At 52.3% G+C, this 20,357-nt stretch overlaps 8 protein-coding genes across 8 annotated transcripts; 5 read left to right on the top strand and 3 right to left on the bottom strand.

Moving 5' to 3' along the window:
* Positions 1-972: 972 nt before the first annotated feature.
* CGCS363_v014812 (Cyanovirin-N-like protein) lies at positions 973-1,492 on the top strand (the record flags this gene model as incomplete). Its single annotated transcript, XM_036646661.1, has 3 exons — positions 973-1,129; positions 1,254-1,412; positions 1,488-1,492. 3 exons carry the CDS (start codon positions 973-975, stop codon positions 1,490-1,492), a joined length of 321 nt encoding a protein of 106 aa, XP_036488798.1.
* An 810-nt stretch (positions 1,493-2,302) lies between these two features.
* Positions 2,303-2,917, bottom strand: CGCS363_v014811 (uncharacterized protein; the record flags this gene model as incomplete). The annotated part of the gene is made up of 1 exon (XM_036646660.1): positions 2,303-2,917. The coding sequence occupies one exon, from the start codon at positions 2,915-2,917 to the stop codon at positions 2,303-2,305; it is 615 nt and encodes a 204-aa protein (XP_036488209.1).
* A 1,089-nt stretch (positions 2,918-4,006) lies between these two features.
* CGCS363_v014810 (uncharacterized protein) lies at positions 4,007-4,642 on the top strand (the record flags this gene model as incomplete). The annotated part of the gene is made up of 1 exon (XM_036646659.1): positions 4,007-4,642. The coding sequence occupies one exon, from the start codon at positions 4,007-4,009 to the stop codon at positions 4,640-4,642; it is 636 nt and encodes a 211-aa protein (XP_036488710.1).
* Positions 4,643-4,795: 153 nt separating this feature from the next.
* On the bottom strand, positions 4,796-6,932 carry CGCS363_v014809 (uncharacterized protein; the record flags this gene model as incomplete). Its single annotated transcript, XM_036646658.1, has 2 exons — positions 4,796-4,929; positions 4,985-6,932. The coding sequence occupies 2 exons, from the start codon at positions 6,930-6,932 to the stop codon at positions 4,796-4,798; spliced, it is 2,082 nt and encodes a 693-aa protein (XP_036487948.1).
* A 1,199-nt stretch (positions 6,933-8,131) lies between these two features.
* On the top strand, positions 8,132-9,695 carry CGCS363_v014808 (uncharacterized protein; the record flags this gene model as incomplete). The annotated part of the gene is made up of 2 exons (XM_036646657.1): positions 8,132-8,885; positions 9,070-9,695. The coding sequence occupies 2 exons, from the start codon at positions 8,132-8,134 to the stop codon at positions 9,693-9,695; spliced, it is 1,380 nt and encodes a 459-aa protein (XP_036487949.1).
* Positions 9,696-9,894: 199 nt separating this feature from the next.
* On the bottom strand, positions 9,895-12,362 carry CGCS363_v014807 (putative AAA domain-containing protein; the record flags this gene model as incomplete). The annotated part of the gene is made up of 4 exons (XM_036646656.1): positions 9,895-10,781; positions 10,836-11,022; positions 11,107-12,250; positions 12,328-12,362. The coding sequence occupies 4 exons, from the start codon at positions 12,360-12,362 to the stop codon at positions 9,895-9,897; spliced, it is 2,253 nt and encodes a 750-aa protein (XP_036488299.1).
* Positions 12,363-15,817: 3,455 nt separating this feature from the next.
* Positions 15,818-16,618, top strand: CGCS363_v014806 (UPF0651 protein; the record flags this gene model as incomplete). The annotated part of the gene is made up of 1 exon (XM_036646655.1): positions 15,818-16,618. One exon carries the CDS (start codon positions 15,818-15,820, stop codon positions 16,616-16,618), a length of 801 nt encoding a protein of 266 aa, XP_036488300.1.
* A 954-nt stretch (positions 16,619-17,572) lies between these two features.
* CGCS363_v014805 (Satratoxin biosynthesis SC1 cluster protein 4) lies at positions 17,573-19,261 on the top strand (the record flags this gene model as incomplete). The annotated part of the gene is made up of 7 exons (XM_036646654.1): positions 17,573-17,701; positions 17,957-18,133; positions 18,190-18,226; positions 18,281-18,348; positions 18,399-18,787; positions 18,847-18,917; positions 18,975-19,261. The coding sequence occupies 7 exons, from the start codon at positions 17,573-17,575 to the stop codon at positions 19,259-19,261; spliced, it is 1,158 nt and encodes a 385-aa protein (XP_036488077.1).
* Positions 19,262-20,357: the final 1,096 nt, after the last annotated feature.

Genomic DNA, 20,357 nt, shown 5'->3' with positions numbered 1-20,357 from the left:
GAGCAGCACGCACGCCAAGCACCGCGCATCGTGAGCTCTCGGCATCATCTTGCCGGCGGGGGTCTCACCCACGCCATGGCAACCTCACGACAGGTCTCGACGACGGACGACAACGACAACAACACCAGAACGAAACAACAAGCTTGCCTGCTCTCGCCCCGCCCCGTACCTTTTGCCCCTCCATCCCACTTAAAAGCTAACACCCCCCGGCCCGAGCCTACCCAACCAAAAGGAAGCTCTCACCCCTGTCCATGGCGGGGAGCTGCCCTTTTTTTTCCAAGCTGCGGCTCTTGGCTCCAAGCTTCCACGTAGCCAGCTTTCCTGGAGCTCAGGTGGGAACGGACGTCCCGTCGCATGAGAGAGTGACATGCGGCAGAAACAAACCGAATCACCGCGAGGGAAAGCCTCACAACTGTCCCGGCACAGCTTGCCTGCCTCTCCTTATAGGGCAGGGCCAAGGTTGTGCCAGCAAAGACGTGGAAAGTCAATGGGCAAGACCAAGGCGAGGCAACCCGCCCCAAGATGCAAGCTCAAGCTACGTGACCTCCTCCGTGACGCGATCGCCAAGCGGGAACCCTCTTCCCCTTCCCCCTTCTCATCCCATGTCATCCCGCAAGAGACAGCTTCCAAGACCGCTCTTTCCTACCATCGAGGTAGCTCTCCCCTTCCACCTGCCTCCACGTGTTTGATCCTCTCTGCCTTGAATGGAGGCCTCTCGCCCCTCTTACCCTGAACGCCCCTTTCTCTTCTCGGCCAAGCCTGTGCCCCTCATCCGTGATCCATAGACCCGGTGGCAGCTAGGTAGCTCACCTGTCCTCTCACTTACGGGTCCCTGACGTATATATAAACCCAATTCCTCCTCCCAACATCCACTCCTGTCTATCTCTCCCACTCCAACCTTCACTACAAGCTACAAACCACAAACAAACCTTTGATACCCCCTTCCACCACCACAACCAAACCACATATAAAATGTCTTTCCACGTTTCTGCCGAGAACATCCGCGTCGACGACGGCCACATCCTCCGCGCCGCCCTCCGCAACGAGAACGGCGACCTCAACGAGACCGAGATCGACCTCAACAACTGCCTCGGCAACAACGACGGCCACTTCGAGTGGAACGGCAACGGTACGCTCCTTCCCTATCCCCCGTCGTTCTCCTTCACCGGATGGACCCTTCCCTCCGTGCCTTCCTCTATGTCCAACACATCTGCCCTTGGAACAACCATCACTAACAAGACATCCCACCACAGGCTACTCCAACTCCGCTGAGGACATCCACTTCTCCATCGAGGGCGGCGACAACGTCCCCATCCTCCGCGCCCGCCTCTTCAACCTCGGCGGCGAGGCCATCGACGCCGACTGCAACCTGTCTGAGCGCATCGGCAACGACAACGGCAACTTCGTCTTCAGTGAGTAGCTCCCTTCCCCGCCCGGCAGGGATAAATATGATGAATGGGACAATTGCTGACGCTGGAATGATTCAGACTAAACGGATGACGACGATGACGATGTCACGGGGCAGGTGGGGGAAAGCATGTTGTTGTGCCGCTGCATGAGCATGGTTTTTTATGATTTGATGAAAGGGATGACGCGGGGTCATAGATACACCTACGAATCCTAGGTAGCGAATCGAGCTACGGAGCCGTTTTGAGGCTGAATGAACTTTTGATGTCCCGTTGTGAAACTACGTGGTTCATAACCAGTCTGAAGCGAGAGGACTTGTTTTCGCTCCGATCCCAAAGAATGCCGAGGCAAAAGCCAACCCATTGCCGTCCTTGCCTATTCAAGCCATTCTCATTCGACATGTCTTTCTTAAGGCGTGGTTCACGGAGAGACTGAAACATCGAGGCAATCCTGTCTTTATTCGAGCTTCCAAACGTCGAGGTAACCTGATTCTATCCGTCCCTATCCACTAAGAGCATTGAGGCAGAATATGACCCAGTATCACTCGTTGTCCTCCATTGAAGCTATCCACGCGATAATGATTCTTCCTCCGTTCCTCCACTCAGTTGTCATCGTCATCGTCGTCAGAAGCATCTTCAGATCTGAACGCGTCGATTTCACGGACCATGTCATCCGACAGGGCGAAGTAGTAACCGTACGTCACGCGCGGAAAGCTGCTCATTTCGCGCACCTCGTCCATGATCTCAGCCGCGCTGCGGTGGTAGTCAACCGAGAACGCCTCAAGCAGCTCATCCTCCGAAGAAGCGCCCCCGAGGAGGTGGACGGGGTGAGGCAGCGGGAAGACGGGGAACTGGTGCTTGCGCCAGAGGTCCTCGGCGGGGTTGGTGTGTCTCTCCTAGAGATCTCCCGGTCCCTTTAGGAAGAAGTGGTCGTTGCTGTCGATGTAGAGGCGGCGCGAGTAGTAATCGATCATCTTGAGGTACGGGGCGCCGCCGCCGCGTCTGGTGGTGGTGTTGTAGGTGCCCGGGAGGGCGAGCCGGAAGACCACGCGGTGAGAGTCGCGGACGGAGTGGTAGTGCAGGCGGGCCACGTGGAATGCCATCTCTTTGGCGAGGGCGCGGGCGGTGGGGAGGCCGAAGGCTTTGACGACGTCGTCGGCGTAGGCGATGGGGCCGTACTTCTGGCGGATGGAGGCGGCTTCGCTGGGGATGGGGCGGGCCATGCCGAGGAAGACGAGGGGCTCGAGGGTGAGCTCGCGAGGGAGAGGGGCGGTAGTGGTGTTGGGGATGGGAGAGGAGGCAGTGGCCGAGTTGGTGCCCGAGATGTTGGCGATGTCGAGGATGTGCGCAGAAGGGATGGCGGCGGCGATAGGACCGATGTTGCTCTCGTCGAGGGAGAGGCGATCAAGAGGCGAGGAGATGCTTTCAGTGTCAGAGTCCTCGTTGTCTTCGACGAAGCAGATGTTGGGATGGCCCTCCTGGCCGGTCTGGGGGCGGTCGAGGTCAGCCATGGCGGTCGTTAAGCTAACTTGCGATGGTGTTGCGAGAAGGAAAGAAGTTTCAAAACAACACCAGTTGAATATTTTTGGTAAAATCTTTTCCAGTGCCTTGCTTAGTCGTGGAGGAGGGCTCTATCGTGAAGTCTTCCATCGAGTCAGTGAGGGGGTGTCTCTCAGGGGCGCGGGCTTGGTGCGTCGATGATGCCCTTGGTCTGTGGCTCTTATAGAAGCCAAGCGCTCCTGTTCTTGGGCCCGTCCTAGTAACAAAGACACTCTCATGATGGTGCTTGTCTGTCTGCTGAACGATATGATGACGGTCTATCATCTCTTTGTAGGGGGAACAAATTATCACTGGCTTTCATAGATAGATGCATCATATGGACGATTTGATTCTACTGTGTAGACATTTACGTCTTTTTGTAAAAGTCATAGTCCTCCTTGAGAGAAAACTCTGAATGGATTCATTGCCTGCTATGAAAGTAACAGTCCAAACAGGTAGCTGTCTTGGTCGTTGGACAACGGATTCCCCTTAAAGCTCGGGTAAGAGCCCTCGATGATGCCTTGGGATGATCTAGGCAGGTGTTTCGAGTAGTGGCTGGATCCGACTATTATGCTGCTGTCTTTCTCGTGTGAAACATACCTGTCCGTTGCTGTATTTCTACTGAAAAGCAAGAGCATAGGCCGTTTCCCCGCAGACATGGAGCTGGGAAACAACATTTGTCCAAAAGTCCCGGATGGAAGCCAAGATCAACACCACCAGTCGATAGTTTCTGCAACAAACTTGCTGCCACGACAGCTTCGACAGCATTGAAAAACCGGCAACTCGCAGCCGGCGAGCTTGCCCATCAGCCGTACATGTACGTTGCCGCGACGCTGGTACTGAAGCTTGTCTAACACAACCTAACTCAAGTTCCACAGCGACATCCAAACGCATCCTCGTCCAACCTCCGCCTGAATCACCAAACAACCTCCCCTTCAAAACCCGCGATTCACCGCAAACACCATCCAGCCATGTCATATAAAGTCCCTCCTACGCAACCTCCTCCAGCACCTCACATCCCACGTCAAAGACTCCAAGCAACTACATCCTCAACAGCCGCCATGTCGGACAACAACAACCCCTTCGGCTACCCAACCGGCCCGGCCGAGAACAGAAACACGCCCAATGGCCCCAGGCCAAACAACAACGCCGGCCGCATCCCCGTGCGCTTCATGCCCGACAACGACCCGAGCCGCATGTGGCGTGGCCCCGCGATCCCCAATCAGCCCGATGTTGGCACGCAGTGGTCTGCCCCACGCGCGCTGGATTACATGAGCATGCGCGCCCGGGCGATGAACGGCGCGGATATGAGTAATGGGATGTACACACCCGGCGGCAACGCGCGGTACGGCGGAGCGGGCCCGACGTACAATGACCTCGCTCGCGAGAACGGCGCTGGTATGGGAGGTGGAGGAGGTGGCGGCTGGCCTCATGCCGGCGAACGCCTTGGACGGGGCATCTACGATAATGTGGCGTACCGGAGCCATTGGCCTGGAACCACGGGGAGCATGCCCGGGCCGATGGGGAGGGCGGATAGCTTGAGGGCGATGTACGGCATGAGGCCTCTGCATGAGAGCGGTGGGGGTTTCCACATGCGTCCTCCAAGAGAATACCAGAATGGGCAGAACGGACAAAGTCCCCAGGGTGGGATGAATGGAGATATGAACGGGGGCAACTATGGAGGGCCCTGGATTTAGGAAATGGTTGTGGGAGAGGGAGATACCCGTCATAAACATGCACCAGGAGGTGCCTCTGTATTTGTGCTGCCGGCTTATTCACTAGAGGCCGGCGATATAGTGATATACAGTTCATACTCATAAAACAAAAGTCGACTCCAACATGGTATCTTTTCAAGAAGAGGCGTCCCCGGCCAGTAGCGCAACCACCGTCCGCACAGCCGTCATGGGGCCTTCGTTTCCTTGCACGAGCCTCTCGAAGACCTTGGATGCTGCTGCTAATGAGCCGCGCTCATCGCCTAGACGCCCTGAAATTTGTTAGCTTTGCGTGAGAGGGAGGTGGGAAGGGGCAGGGGTACGAACATCTGCCTGGCATGCCAATCATCAATCCAACTTTACTCTGCGCCTCTCCAGTCCAGTCAAAGTCTATCCTCCATTGTATCCTCAAGCACGACGTCTCCTCGTCCACCGCATCCGGGATAGGGATCTCGTAGGCTGTTCGTCCGAGGTGGGGAAGCAACGCTCCACGAGTGAGGTTCTGCGCCCGATCTTTGTCGCCAAAGGCGCTGTCTGCATCCTGGCTCGGGTCGTCATCGTCCTTCCTCCTGCGCTTCTTACGCCGAGTTCTTATCTTGGCGACGCTCTGAACCAACTTCTCCTTATCCCCTAGCTCGCTCTCTAGGACATGCCACACGTTGGCTCGCTCGACAGCGAGGCGGTACCACTCAGCCATGGCCCAGGTGACGATGCTGACGTTCCGTTTCATATGCGTATTGGAACCACCGCTGGCGACCTTCTCGATGAAGGGGCCAAGTTCGGGGACCGCGGCGGGGTCTAGTCGAGGCACGCTGAGGTGCTTGATTTGTAACTTTTCGGTGTCGACTGTCATTTCGACCTTTGCCATGAATAATCCTGCCGGGTGTGCAGATCTGACAACAATATTGTGTTTCCGCAGCAAAGGCTCGTCCTCGTTCCCGCGGGGCAGGATACTTGTAGTACCGGAAAACTCGAAGGGTGTGAAGGCCTGCAAGTACGGAAGCTCTTCCACAGCAGTCATCTGAATTGGGTGATGCGACACTGGTGCCGGAAGTTCCTCTTCTTGTGGCTTTGACGTGAAGGGCTGCGTCTGTCCAAGAGACGCCATGGATAACCAAGACGTCGGATTCATCGCCAAGTCAAACCACTCATCCGCCGCGTCGGGCTTCTTATCCTTCTGAGGGGGTACGAGGTGCCTTTGCAACAGATCGAAGAGCTGCTCTCGCTTTGAAGCGGGCACGGAAGACCCAGTCGCAGACCTAAGCGACTGTACTCTCCGAATCCGCTCGTTTTCCTCGGTAGCAAAGTCCAGGTCTGCCTCCAATTTGGCGATCTCCGCTTCGAGCGCGTCTCGTTCTGCCTCGAGCTCAGCATTCGGGTCGGTTGCTGGTATCTGTCGCGCCTCGTGTGTTCCCGCAGGTCCTTTTCTCGTCCGTGTCTTCTTCGCCGGCTTACTTGGGCTTTTCTCTCGCGTTACGGTAGGCGGGGCCTTCTTCGAGGGATCCTTTGTCTTCTGAGAGAACTCGGGCGGGCGGAGGGGCGGTTGCTTCAAGGGCGAACTCTTGGACGGCGACGCAGGCCGTCGCTTTCGTTTTGAGGGTGTATCGTGGATGCCGGCGGGCGGCGTCGTGACCACCGGGTCAGCCTGGCCTCTCTGCGTCGGTGTGGGCGGCAACTCAGGCTCAGGTTCTGGCTCGGGTTCAGGCTGTGATCTCTGGGGAATAACACCAGTCGGCGGTGAGCGACGTAGCCCACGCCGAGCAAATGGATTAATCTCTTCTTCCTCCACCTCTGGCTCGGGCAGTGGTCTGGGTACAGGCTTGCCCGAGGAGCGGCGCGGTCTAGACGCCAACGCTCCGCTAAGTCCTGCTCGCGAAGAGCTCGGCAATCGTCGTGCGGGAGACCCAAGAGGGGACTCTGTCGGCGTAGGCTCAGGTTCGAACAAGCTTGTTCTGGGACGCGCCGGCTTGCTCGTCAAAGACGGCCCAGACTCCTGGCTCTGTGCAGCGGACCCCTCGCGGGCATCTTGCGTGGATTGGGTCGCATTTTCGGCGGCGGGCTTTGACGGGCTGAGGCTTCGTCGTCGTAGGATGTCAGGATTGGTACGCGAAAGACTTGACCTGGTGGGCGACGCGAAAGATGGGCGTCTCGGCCTCGGGATCAAGCTTCGTGGCGGGGGAGGATCGGGTGGTGTCGTCGACTCGGTGGTGCCTTCGTCGCGCTCTCTGCTCAGACGCGGCGATGTTCTCCGCCGTTTCGGGGCGGACTCCTCCATAGTTTGTACGCGTCGCAGGACTCAGTGTATCATGTCGACGTCCAAATTCTGCCCTGAGGGCGTTTCGTTGAGGGAGCAGTGGGTGTTGGAGGCTGCACGATGCTTTCGACCGAGTGTTATGGATGGAGCGCGTCTGTGTACATCCGATGTACCTCCAATGCGACCTCACCGCCTTCCAATTCGGGTAGGTCTCCCCCCCAAAAGGTAAACAAGGATGTAGCTCCCCGGTCAGCGGGGCCCCTTGCCTGATTTTCAACGCCTTTTTTTGTTTCTTTTTTTTTTCTTTCTTGGGTTGTTTCTTGGGATCTTCGCAACGCCAATTGAAAGCAGTCTATTGTTCGAGTTTCCAAGGCATCTCGAAATTAACCCTTGTGAGTGGCCGGCTGATTGTGTGGCTACGCCTGTCTGCCCTCCACAACCCAGGACCACTTAAATCAGGCGCTCAAACTGTCGACTGCATTTAGATCTCACTTTTTGGCTTCAGCCTAGAATTCCAACCTGAGCCAAATATGAAGAAGAGAGCCTTGGTACGCATATCGCTATAGACTGAACTACATGGAACAGAGAAGAAAACATAATCAGTCTGGTATGTATGAGAGGCAGGCAGGCAGCAAGGACAACTGAGGCAGTTTCAGAAGCGTAAAACCTTGGAAGTTCGTTCCACCTTTTGTGTCTAGATGTAACATACTTTACCTTCAAATCTTTATCAGTAATGAGTCACATCGTTTGCCAATAGCCAGCAAAGCCGCATGTTTTCTTTCTCCACGTCTGAGCCATCAAGGTCTCAAAGGGAATTTCATAAATTGCTCTGGCCACTTTGAACCGCCTTGCGATTTATTCCTGCAACCACCATTCGACAAACGTAGGGTTAAGCTCGACTACTGCCAAATATGACACCAACGTGGTCGCCATCAAACAGGGCATCTTGGCACCGCTTTCCCGCAGAGATCAGGCTTGCAATTCTGAAATGCTTGCTACAGGACGGCTGCAGCGTGGCTAATTTCGCTACAGTGTCTCGAGAGTGGCAGGAAGTTATCGAGCGCGAAAACTTCGCCCGCATCACCGTCACACATTCACGACTTGCAGATTTCAACTCGATGACCTTTCGCAACCGTGCTCTCGTAAGCTACATTTGGTTGTGTATAGAGCTTGAAGAATATGATTGCACCAGTTGTGGAGTAGAGAAAAACCTGTGCATTATGAGCACAGCAGATCATGTCCGGATCGGCAGAGCATTCACTGGCCTATTCTCGGCTCTCAGCGCATGGCAACCGAGCGATAACCTAGTGTTGGACATCAGCATTCATTCTCCCAGCGATTCGGATCATTGGTTCAAGTACCTGACCTTTGTGCCTGATATGGCACCTGAAAATTGCAACTGGAAAAAGCGGTTGCCTAAACCTATTCAGGTCAACTTTGACGACAAGAAGCACGGCTGGATCGCAGGCCATCGAGTTTCTCCCCCACACCCAGTGCTTATTGAAGACATGTTCGGAGCCATAGTATGGAACGGCATTCCCCGCGCCTATCAACTGAAAAGCCAGGAAGCCGAATCAATGACGAAGATTGACTCCCGCCCATCCGAGACCGAATATCCGCAGCAATGGCAGTGGCTTGAGAAAATTGTGGAACTCCAAGAGGCTGAATATAAGGGAAATCTATGGCTCGAAGCAAGTAGGAACAAGGATTCGCCCGAAACCTACAAACGGGATGAAAAATGGTTTAAAAGACATATGAAGAAAAGGGCAGTTGAGACCGACAAACAAAAGAAAGTGTGGTGGGAGAGCCTTCCTACAGTTACTGCCGTAACAGGTGTGATACTGCGTCAACAGAATCGCCGGCAATTGACGGAGATTCTAGGCAAAATCTTATTCCGCTTTCCTGGACTTCAGGAAATTCACTACGAGCCTTGGAGAAGAGAATGGAAATTTGATCAGGAAGAGGCAGACAGAAGTAAGTGCAAATGCGACGTCTTTCCCACTTTGCCCATGCTTGTTGTTGAACTGAACGGGAGATAACCAATTAACTCGGATATGTGATGTAGTTCATCGAACTTGGTTTACACGCATCCTTTCTAAAAAGTTCAAAAACTTACGGAGACTTGTCATTTTTGAGAACTTCACTCAAAAATACCCAGAACTTCTCGGTCCTCAGCTGGGGGTTCAGCCCATTCAAATGCCGACCCCTAAGGTGGGCAAGGCGATCGCCCATGTCAGTCTCCAGCTTGAGCATCTCTCGGCATCGTTCACGGTGGATGCTAGTCACTTTTTCAGCAGTTGTGAGCCTTCATGGAAGTGGTCCAACCTGACGTCGCTTGCGCTGACCTCAAGACTACTCGCGCCCGATGCGACGACCACTCAAATCGGTGCTATGCTCCGAACAGCGGCAAAGGTGGCTCTGAGAATGCCAAAGCTCCGCGTGATGGAGGTTTGGAACGGGCAAGAGGGATTGGCGGCGCTCTTCAAATACAAATCAATGGGTCATGGGCAGCGTCCCGTGATTACGTGGAGAGCAACGTGGGATTATGCCTTGCAGCCGTCCGTCATCCAAACTTGGAGGGCAGTCAGTATTGAGCACCAGGGAGAACATTACTGGAATGACTGCGTTGTCGTCAAGGAGCTTCTAAATGTTGGTGATGTCAGGTGTCACGGTGACGCGATCCATCATTTGAAGCTGTCAAGCTCCGTTATTCGACCTGTTTCCCTGCACCAGATTCGAACAGAGAGCAGGGTCTTGGATGGCACCTATGAGTGGTCGCTTTAAATGCGTTTTTGCTGTAGGAAAAGTCAGACTGTTCTTTAGTCAAGTTGAGAAAACGTAGCTCTAGTTGATAGGTTGCAAAATGAGTTCATCTGAGTAAATAGCTGCGGCGATTTACGTCGGTATGTGTGATTTTCGGGCCCTGTGTATCCGCAAAATGAAAAAGTTCAATTACCACGTTGTTCTCCAATAGCTAGTCGTACTATCGTATTTGATCGGATCGAGCGAAATACTCGTCTGAGTAACTGCCATACAAGCCTCTTCCACCATGTTCCTCCACATCAGCTTCCCGAACGTCAGCCAAGTACTGATCAAACTTGTTCGTGATTGCCATGGTTCGTTGCAGATGCGAAAACACCATCTTCTTTCCCATAAACTTGGCGAGCTGCCGTGCGGTGGTGATCGTATTCCGGATCTGTCGTCCGTTCATCGGGTGCCTGGTCAGTTCGTCTATGTGCAGCGAAATATCATCGAAGTCGATGCTGTCCTCCTCTCCAATACTCTTGAGCCGCTCGAAGAAGTTCTTCCAGATTTGCTTGCGTTGGTAGGCCTCCAGCTTTTCGTACCGGAGCGCGAGTTGAATTCGAGACTTGAACGCCTCGTCGAACGTCCCGACACGGTTTGTCGTAAGAATCAAGATCCCATCGTAGTATTCTAGGGCGCGCAAGAACACGGAGACAAGTGCGTTTCGTTGGAGGTCTTGCAGAGTACGTTGCTCGAGGAAGACTTCGGCTTCATCCAGAAGCACGACGCAGTCCCAAATCTTGCCAAGGTGGAAGACGGACTCGAGATATTTCTCGACCTCGGCAGGATTCGTTCCTAGATCGCCGCAGGTAACCGAGTACAAAGGTTTCTTGGCTACTTCGGCGACGGATTCAGCGGTAAACGTCTTACCAGTACCTGGAGAGCCGTGAAGCAACATGACGAGACCGTTCCCTTTGTTATCGATCATATCCGTGCCTCTTCTGGAATCGATTTGGTTCGTGACAAGCGCAAGAATGAGTGTCTTCATGTCTTCGTCAGCCACCAGACTCTTGAAGGCATGTTCATTCCAGACAACGTCGTGAATTTGGTCAACCTCGACATCAACTGTTTGAGAAATTAGTGAAACGCTTGCCCAGAAAATGCCACAGAAAGTCTTACTCCACTTCTTGCGTCTAAGATCAAAGCCAGGGATAAGTTTTGGAAAGAGATAGATCTCGGGGGCATGGGGTTCGCTGCCATCTGTAGGCAAGCCTGGTTCTGCCACCGCCCCGATGGCCTTCGCAGCGTACGAATTATGCGGATAGAGGCTTGTATACGTGTCATAGTCAACCATGAATCTTTCGCCCTGTTGAATGTTAGGGATACGGCAAAAGATTTGATAAAGGGTTACGTGAGCTTAACGTTGCTCGTCCAAGAACAAGCCACTTACAACGTGAATTTGCTCTCCGCCTTGGTAGGAAATGAGTCGTTTCTGGCGACATTTCCAAAATGTTTGGCCACGAAGAATTAATTGTTCCTGCACTGCCTCCGAAGTGAATTCAAGAGGAATTACAGGTAACCTCGAAATGCCAATTTCTCCGTTCTCAGTCTCCGTCTCAAACTCGATCTTGAGCTGTTCTTCCACCCGAACAAAGTTCCCGCGATAGGAAATTGAGCGCGATGATATGTTCCATTGCGACAAAAACTTTTCTGGGGGATCTGGATGTCTCTTTGGAATTGGTCCAGTGGCGGAATCGTCAGGTTCCTTGGCGTAGTGAAAAGGGCGAGATATTGCAATGTGACCTTGCGGGACACCATCCGTAAACGAGATCAGAACTTGACCAGGTCGAAAGAGATATTCCATGGAACCATTCGACACAAATCCTCTGCTGAATTGTTCGTCTATGTTGTCATACAACGGCGCATAAGCCTTTTCGATGTGGCCGACAAGTGCATTGACCAATTCGGCTTGACGTGGCGGCAGGCATTCGATTTTGTTTGACTTGCGATGGTGATACCACCATATGAACGGCGCTGACAACCTGTCACTGGTGTTGACCTTGGGGAACTCCTGACGAGACGCAGGATGTAGCGCGAAAAATGCCTCCACAGCCTCCACCGTCTCCTTCGAAGTGAGCAATATGTCCTCGTAGGCGGGTACCGGGAGTGGCAGTGGCCCGGAAAATTTCCTTGCTTCTACCACTGCGTCTCTCTGGTGATCTTCTGAGTAACACTTGTAGACGACAAATGAGATGTCTTTCTCTTTTTCGATGTATCTTTCAGGGTCCATTAATAGAGATCGGGCACTGAGACGGGTGTCGTCTTCGTTGACCATCCATTCTGGTTCCGAGAGGTAGGTATTTCCGTCCATCTCTTCGTTCTCAAGGCAGTGAAAGATTTGTACTCTGACAGCCACGGGCGGCGGTGGCCGATTTAGCTCTTCATTCTCTGCTTCTAAGTGCTGAATTCGTTGTTTCATCTTTTGAAGAACATCGAAACACATTGAAGATGTATGTTCGGCGCTGAGAAGGTCCGAAGATGCTTCGGCGGGGACCTCGTCTGTCTCAGGAATAAACATCTGAATGTCTTCTGAGCTGTTGGGAGTAGTAGCTCCCGCATCAAGTCCCGAGGAAAAGCATTGTTCTTTGAAAGCTTCACCGGTGTCGAATACCTCAGATACATCTGCTGGAATACAGCGAGGGCCATGGTTCTGGTTCGTCTTTTGCGTCTCTTGAGTTACTTCAATGTTCCAATGAGTCTTACCGGGATGACTCCGTCTTTGAGCTGTAGATATTGGGCTATGGCCGTGTGGATTCCGTTGTGATACTGCATGAGAGGCGGATGCCGAAGGGGATGTCGGTAGAGATGACTCCATAGACCTAAGCTGACCGGAGCCCCCAGATATTGTTGCTTCAAGGTGGCGTGAATTTGCGGGCTCTCGTTCCCCATCAGACGGCTTTGTTACAACAGTCTGCGCAGCACCTGAACGGCTGGAGGGCTCGATATGTGGAGGGTCACCTGTTCTGTGTGCCAAAGTGCCTATCACATCTTCCGATATTGTGTAATGTGGCTGAGTTGTCTTCCGAGACGCTGGATCGTCAACCTGGGTCACTGGAACGGTAGCTCCTTCCGAAGTATCACCTCCACCATCAGCCAGTGCTTGTCGAGCCCTTGCTACCCGCTTTTGGTTTTGGTGCTCCAACAACATCAGTTGTATTTGATAATCCGGCATTGCATGGACTGAGAGTCCCGAAGATGCACTAGCTACCACGGGCCGGTGTTTGGCATCCTTTCCTTGGCGTTACTTGTTGACTCTTTGGGACGAACCAGACTTTCGAGGTTGTAGTTTTGTTGTCATTCGATGATGGACGTCGTCCGTTGCCATGTTGGATAATGTACGAGTACTTGGTCCTGCTTCAAATGACGCCGCTTGATGCTCTTAAATAACGCTTTGAAGTGTGTGTATGTACGTTGAATTGGGTCGAGATGTTGGCGGCGCTGAACCCGAATCACCGTACACAATGATGCGTTATCAAAATTTACCTGCGACGGGACCTGAAGCTGATAGAAATCTCTGTCGTAAGCTGTCACTAGCGTAAGCTCCGCGGGAAGACGCCGTGAAGCGGCAAGATGGAAATAGGAAAAATGTAAAAGGGCAAGAAATGGCTGGAAAGAGGGGAAGACTGCTTTTGCTGAGGCGCAGTCAGCGTTACACAACATAACATCTGAATTCTCATTCGCCAGAAACAAATGTGATTGGCTGAAGGCTGGCATCTTGATAGGCCTACGTGATGATTTGAGGATCATCACCTGACTGGTAAGCGCCCGGTAGATATGTTCGTAATATCCCCCTGAAACATCAATCGAGCCTGATCTGTTCACACTCCACACGCGGCGGTAAGCATCGAGAAAACGCTAGATGACAGCTCGAGTAGAGCTTCGCACAACAAGGTCATCCTTCACGGCGCCAAACGGCTGCCTAATTACTCGCCGCCTTCATCGGCCTTGCCTTGGCTGCACTGGTCGTGACCAGCACCTCGTGCGTCATTTCCCGTATTCCGGAAACCAAACCCGGTACGCGACGAAAATTAAAAATTGCGAGTACATAGTGCAAAAGCTACAGGGAATAGTACAACTTGACATTCATAAAACTATATCATCATGGATGGTATAAGGACGGAACCAAAGGTAAGTTTCGAATGACCCGTGAAGATATTGAGACGCCTTAACGCGATTCGAACGCGTCGCGGAGGATGCTTTTAGGGCTGTTCAGAAATACTTCCTGAAGAGCGATGCGTTGACACACGGAGGAAAGATTCTAGAAAGTGGGAGTTATTCCATGAAGGATGCTCATGGCTTGGTGGCCGCAGCGCTCGAAAGCTACGAAGCAGAGTAGAAAGTGGGCGATCCTTAGCTCCTCATAGCCGTACTAGGTGCTAACAGACAGCGTGCAGCTTTTCAGTTTATTCAAACATTCGCTTAGCTAGATACGAATCAACGACTCTCAGAGATCCATCTGTCGCAAGTTTTGACCAACCTCTCGCCGACCTTTGAAGATCCAGCAAAATGCTACAAGCATCATCTCATATGCCGAAACCGCAGAGCCTCTGGCAGGGGCGCAAACATCTTAACGAGCAAGTTTTGGTAATCCCCCAGACTCACGAAATGGTCATTGAGCCATCCATCTTCCTAGATTATCATAAGGGGCCCCTTTAGCGTGCGGTCTGTCATAGTAGACTTCAGCATCGACGTCATCCAGACTTTGGCATCAACTGAGGTGCCGATTATATGGGCTTTCCCCAGCTTAGAAAGATTGAAGCTTGCTTCTATGTCAACGGCAATAGACCTGATCAAGTACCTCTCGTACCAGGCATTGCGGTGGAGCGGTTCCCTAAAGACGGAAACAAGAGTTGTCGTCTCGATACTCGCAGTTTCATACTACGCAGAAGCCGAGAGATTGGCTGAAACTCTTGGAGCAAGCAGTCAGGAGCTTGGGTACACAAGTTTATATTGTCGTAAATCTAGCGACGGTCCTCTCATCGCTTGATGAAGCAGACGGTTTCAATGTGATCAATGAGGTCTGCAGGATGCTGGACGACGCGTCTACCGAGGGCCCGAAGATGAAGGTTGTTTTACTTCTGTATGAGGCTGATTGGCTCAGAATGCTAACGAACAACGACTCTGTGCAAACTGTTGTGGTCAAATCAATGAAAACAAAGAGGACACAAGGAAAAGGACGACAGCAGACCATGGCGAAACGTCTTGTAGGTCGCTCTCAGGCATAAAGTAGGATGGGAGAAGGAAGATTTACGTAGTGTGAGAAAGAATCCTTATTTGTTCGCTCAATTTCAAGCAGCATGTAGTCCAATATTGAGTTGGCTATGCGTCCTAGAAGTGAGATCCCAGTCCGAAATGATTGAGATGAAATCACGTATGTCCTTTGACGAGACTGTTTCGCTAGCAATAACAAAAATCAGTCAAATAACTTTTGCAATATTTATGGAGCGTCTCGTTTTTATCAACAAGCTTGAATCAGGTCGTCTTTACTGAGAACCTTCGCTTCTGTTCTTTCATGCAGGACTTTCATCCAAAAAGTGGATACCGTAGACACACTTTACCAGCTGAGATGTTTGTGGTAAGAATAAATAAAGCGATATTGTCGTATATCGCAATTTGATAAGATTTAAATCCTTCTGCCTACTTGTGGTAAACTTCCCCCTCATTCTTAGTTACCCAGCCTATCCATGCCCGGGGTGCGTCTGATGTCGAGCGAATCGAGAACCTTTCTCCAGCGCCTTCAACTTTCGGATGAATTACCAGTTTGTCACAATATCTCAAACAGAATAGAAATAAAATTTCTATTATTCAATATTTCTGATTTGCTCTTGATTCTGTTATTCTTTGAAATAACTTCAATTTGAATGGCCGGCTCACCATGTCAGCACGTGATCGGGTGCTCCCATCATTACATAAGCAGAAATCCCAGACCGATGACGTCCGCGGCTATGACCGCATTCCAGTCGCCCGCTTCCGCTTCCTTTTCGGCTCTGCAGTGAACCAGGTCGGCGTCCTGCGTCACTCAGCAGCCACCCAAAGGTCCAACTTTCCAATTCCAACCTTAGAATTGGAATAAGGACCTTCGATACAAAACACCAGCAACAATGTCGACGCCCGGCAGACTCCTCCCCCGCCTCAGGCCTTTGGTGCCTCGCATTGCGCGCCCTCCCCGCAATGCCTTCATTACCATCCAAGCCCAGACGGGCCCCGATCCGATCGAGCCCTCCAAGCCCCAAGCACACCCGCTGGGCGCCTACTACGAGTCCATCCTCACGAGCCCCCAGCCGATCCCCGACGTGAAGCCCGAGGAGCCACCCTCGTCCTCCGCCGCCAAGCAGGAGGAGCAGCAAGGCCGTAAGACCTCGCCTCTCTCCCCGTCCCACCCGGAACCCTCTGCTGAAGCTCTTTCCGCACAGCCGGTGCCGACGCCGCCCCCGCAAACCGCGGCTGAGAAGGCCGCCATCGTCTTCGGCTCCGCCCTCGCCGGGCCTGCCGAGCGCAAGAAGCGCCTCGAAGAGATGCGCGCTAGGAGTACGACGGTCGCAGGGGTCGTAATACCCCCAAAGCCCGAGGAGCCTGATAATTGCTGTATGAGCGGCTGTGTGAATTGCGTTTGGGACCGGTTCAGGGAGGAGATGGAAGAATGGTCGGCGGCGAACGCGGAGGCTCAGCTGAAGTTGAGGGAGCAGCAACAAGAGAAGGGAGAAGCTGTCGCGGATACGATGAGCATGGATGACGACGGCGGCGGTTCAGAAACAAATTGGGTGCCGAAAGACCCCAAGATCGCCAAAGACATGTGGGACGAGAAGCTATATGGGGATATTCCGGTTGGCATTCGCGAGTTTATGAAGACCGAGAAGAAGCTGAAAGTACAGCATGAGAAAGAGGGAACGGTAGGCGGCTGAGGAGTTACGGTACTTGGCCTACCACCTCTTTTTCAATTTCTCCTTCGTCTCATTGACCAGCCGGAGTTTCATGGTCATAGATTCTCATCAGCGAACTCATAGACTTGTTTCCAATTTCCATCAGTGCTTATCTGCATGGCTTTCCATGCTGGTGTTAATGATCGGTGGTATTGCTGGTCTGGATGATTGACGATTTGCCGACAGATCGTCAGGCATTTATACTCATCGGGAATGCTCAAAGGTTTCCCCAAGGCCAGTTGTGGAAGACGTGCTTAAGGCTGAAGTTGTGGAATGAATCGAACGAGAATGAAGCCAAACAGCTTCTCTAGTCTCCCTTGCCATTGACCTCCAATCAGCCTCCGCGCCTTCGCCACGATGCATTCAATATGTGGCTTGAGGGGCAATCGTCGTCAGTCGGATGTCTTTGCGTGACTACGGCGAGCCGCCGATAGTATGTAAGCCGCCTCAGCCCTGGAACATCCGCAAACGTCTCAACAGATCACCCAAATAAAGGGTCTTGCCTGACCGCGCCAAACCCAACTCATTCTGGGGCCATCAATCCGGTACCACCCTACGCCCAGTTCCTGAGCGATGGAGAATGCCGCTCCAAGACACGGGGCCCGGAACCATATCTCAGGCCACTGCAATCGGGTCTCTGAGCATGGCTGGATTCATTAATGTCTTGCAAGCCACGCAGGACGGACGGGCGAAGGCAGGTCCTTTAACAAAAAGAACCCACGTCGTGAAGGGCATTCATCCTTACAACGAGTGCTTTTTCCTCGCGATATATATAGGAACGTCATCTTGATGCAACTATTTTGACGCTCTTGGCGCTTTACGAACGTCCGTAAACAAGTGGCTTATCACAGTTGGGCTCGGAGACGATATCGAAGTATTACGACATTTTGACAGCATCGCTCGGTCGGAGCCACATCGACCTACCGCTTCATCGAAATGCATACGAGTCTCTTCCCCGCCTTGCTCGCTCTTTCCGCGACGACGATCCTCGCTCAACGGCCCCCCGCACCGACTAACCTTCCCGATATTCCTGGTCTATCTCTCGACGACAACCCACCATGCGCTGTGAGCACAATTTCCTGCGTCGCCAAAGAGTTCTCCACTGACTTTTATCGAAGATTCCGTGTCTGCTGAACGGACTGAATCAGACGAATTGTTCTCCCGGGGACCAAACCTGTCTTTGCCAGGATGAAGATTACATCAAATACGTAGAGGGGTGTTCTCTCGTAAGCTGCCCGCTAATAGGCGCTCTGGGTATGGATTTCTGAAACGTTTATTCTCATTCATTGTTGCTGTTGTTAACATTTCCCAGAAACGCAGAATATAACTTGGACCGCCTGCGACTTTCCTTTAAACGACGAAGTACAGGCTACCAAGATCGTACGCATTGTCCTGTTCGCCATTCTGCCTACGCTATCCGTAATCCTCCGAGTCGTCACGAAGTTTGCAAGACTTTCGCCATGGGGCTGGGATGATTACACCATTCTTGTGTCATATGTAAGTCGAAGCTGGAAAACGAACATTCATCAGAATCATGACTCAAATGTCACAAGGTCATTCTACTCGGATACGTGTCGCTTCACTTTTACCGTAAGTCTCCAACTGTTTTCCATCCGCTGCAGGTTGCGCTGACGAAAATTCTAGTCGAAAATAATGGAGCTGGAAAAGACCTCTGGACCTTGAACGAACGTCAGATCATGAATTTCTTCAAGGTACTTCGCCTGTGTGTTCCAGGCTAAATCACCGGACTGACAACCTTCAGGCTTTCTATGCTCTCCAAGTCCTCTACCACTCCTGCATCGACCTGATCAAAGCCTCTATTCTTTTCATGTACCTCCGAATCTTCCACCTGCCCGGCGAAAAGGTGCGCATCGTTCTCTGGGTCACATTGATTCTCAACATCCTGAATGGACTCATCTTTATTCTTGTCGGCCTCTTTCAATGCCAGCCCATAAGCCTGGCCTGGAAGTTCTGGACAGGAGAGGTGACTGGAAAGTGCATTGATATTGTGCAGCTCGCCCTTGCACATGCGGGCATCAACATTGCTCTGGACGTCTGGATGCTCATCATACCGGCGACGCAAATTTGGAACATGAACCTGGCCACAAAGAAGAAGTTTGCCATCATGTTCATGTTTGGGCTCGGCTTATTGTGAGTACTTGCCGCGAGCTTGCCCACTCAAGATGACCACCTTGACTGACACGGCCAAGCCTTACTGTGGTGTGCTGCTACCGCATCACGCAGATTTTGGAGTTCAAGAAGTACCCCTTGAATCCGACTGGTATGTGCCAAAGCCGAATCAACACAGTGTGCCGTTCCATAAAACTAACACATGCAGTCGCCATGATGCCAAGTGTCATCTGGTCCGACATTGAGCTATATGTGGGGGTATTCACAGCCTGCATACCCAACTTGCGCCAGTTCTTTGTCAGATTCATTCTTGGGCAGTCAGAAAAGAAGAAGCGCCTCAGCTCGGCCCTCACAGGAAGCGCCAATTCAAACATGACACCCAGGAGTAAGAGGTCTACATTATCGCACAATTTGAGCGAGTTTGATGACCTGGACAACCTCGATATGGATGACATATCGTCTCCCCAGACGCCGTCTAAGCCTCCAAACGTGTAGTCATATGTACCCGTACCAGAGGAGGTTGTTATGTACCATATTAAACGGATTTGACCATTTTCGGAGAAGATACCATTTGTTTTTAATTCGATACTGATTCCAAGTTTTTCATGGTTCACAATGGTACCATGCCTGATCCCCAAAAGGGGAACCTCTCCGCACACAGCCTGGTGAAGCCCAGGCAGATGACTATTAGCCCATCTTTCTCATCATGCTGTCTGCCTGCCAGCCCTTGGCGTCGACGTAATCAAACCCTGCCAGTCACTAGTAAGACATGTCACACCGGAACTCCTTGCTATATCCACCGAAGCCTGCAGATAGCGACTGCAGTTTTCGGTAATACCAAGTCTCGATCTCCATAGGGCTGAAGGACGCAGGATCGAGAAATGTTGCAGTTCGCCCGGATTACCACCACAAATCTTATTGGGAACTACGCGCATTTCCCTAACAAGTCTAGCCCGCGCCAGCTGAAGGTCGTCCTGCATGACGATGGGCTTATCACGCACATGTTTACCAGGCGCAGCACGTGGGTAAACTCGCACTTACGTCTTGGCGCCAAACACCCCCATCGATGCGACGTTGCCGCCTTCGGTGTCGTCGTATCATGCATCGTAAGTCGTAAAACAGTGATTTCACTCGGGTCACCAGTAAAAACCCCCACACGTCTTGGGAGGACTTTTGGGGGCCGATAGAAAGGTACTCTGAACATTGCTAGAACCTCACTGTTGGTTCGTTGGAAGCTGGCACACTCGCACTACAATGCCTTGTTCAGAGCCGGGCCTGGCCCCCGGTGAGCAAGATCCGACACACCCAATCAGATCCCGACCCGGTAGCCTGTCAAGAGGCGCAAATCCTGGTCGACAAGGAACTAGGATTGGCGCTTTCTTCAACGGGGATTGTCCGCCCGAGAAGGCGATAACTTGCGCTGTTGGTGCTGTTGGTGCCAGGGCCCAGGGTTTTGGTGGGAAACAGTGGCGTATTGGACCTCACAGCTTGGCGAATCTTACATTTACCTCACCGGGCGCTTGCGCTGGGGGCGTCACACAATATCTGCATGCTCATCGGTCGGCTCAATATTGAACAAATGTTGCTGCCT

Source organism: Colletotrichum siamense (assembly GCF_013390195.1).
Source record: "Colletotrichum siamense strain Cg363 chromosome Unknown KSG_Cg363_contig10, whole genome shotgun sequence".
NCBI lineage: Eukaryota > Fungi > Ascomycota > Sordariomycetes > Glomerellales > Glomerellaceae > Colletotrichum > Colletotrichum siamense.
The sequence above is the reverse complement of the archived record's forward strand: the minus strand, read 5'-3'. Positions and strand labels throughout refer to the sequence as shown.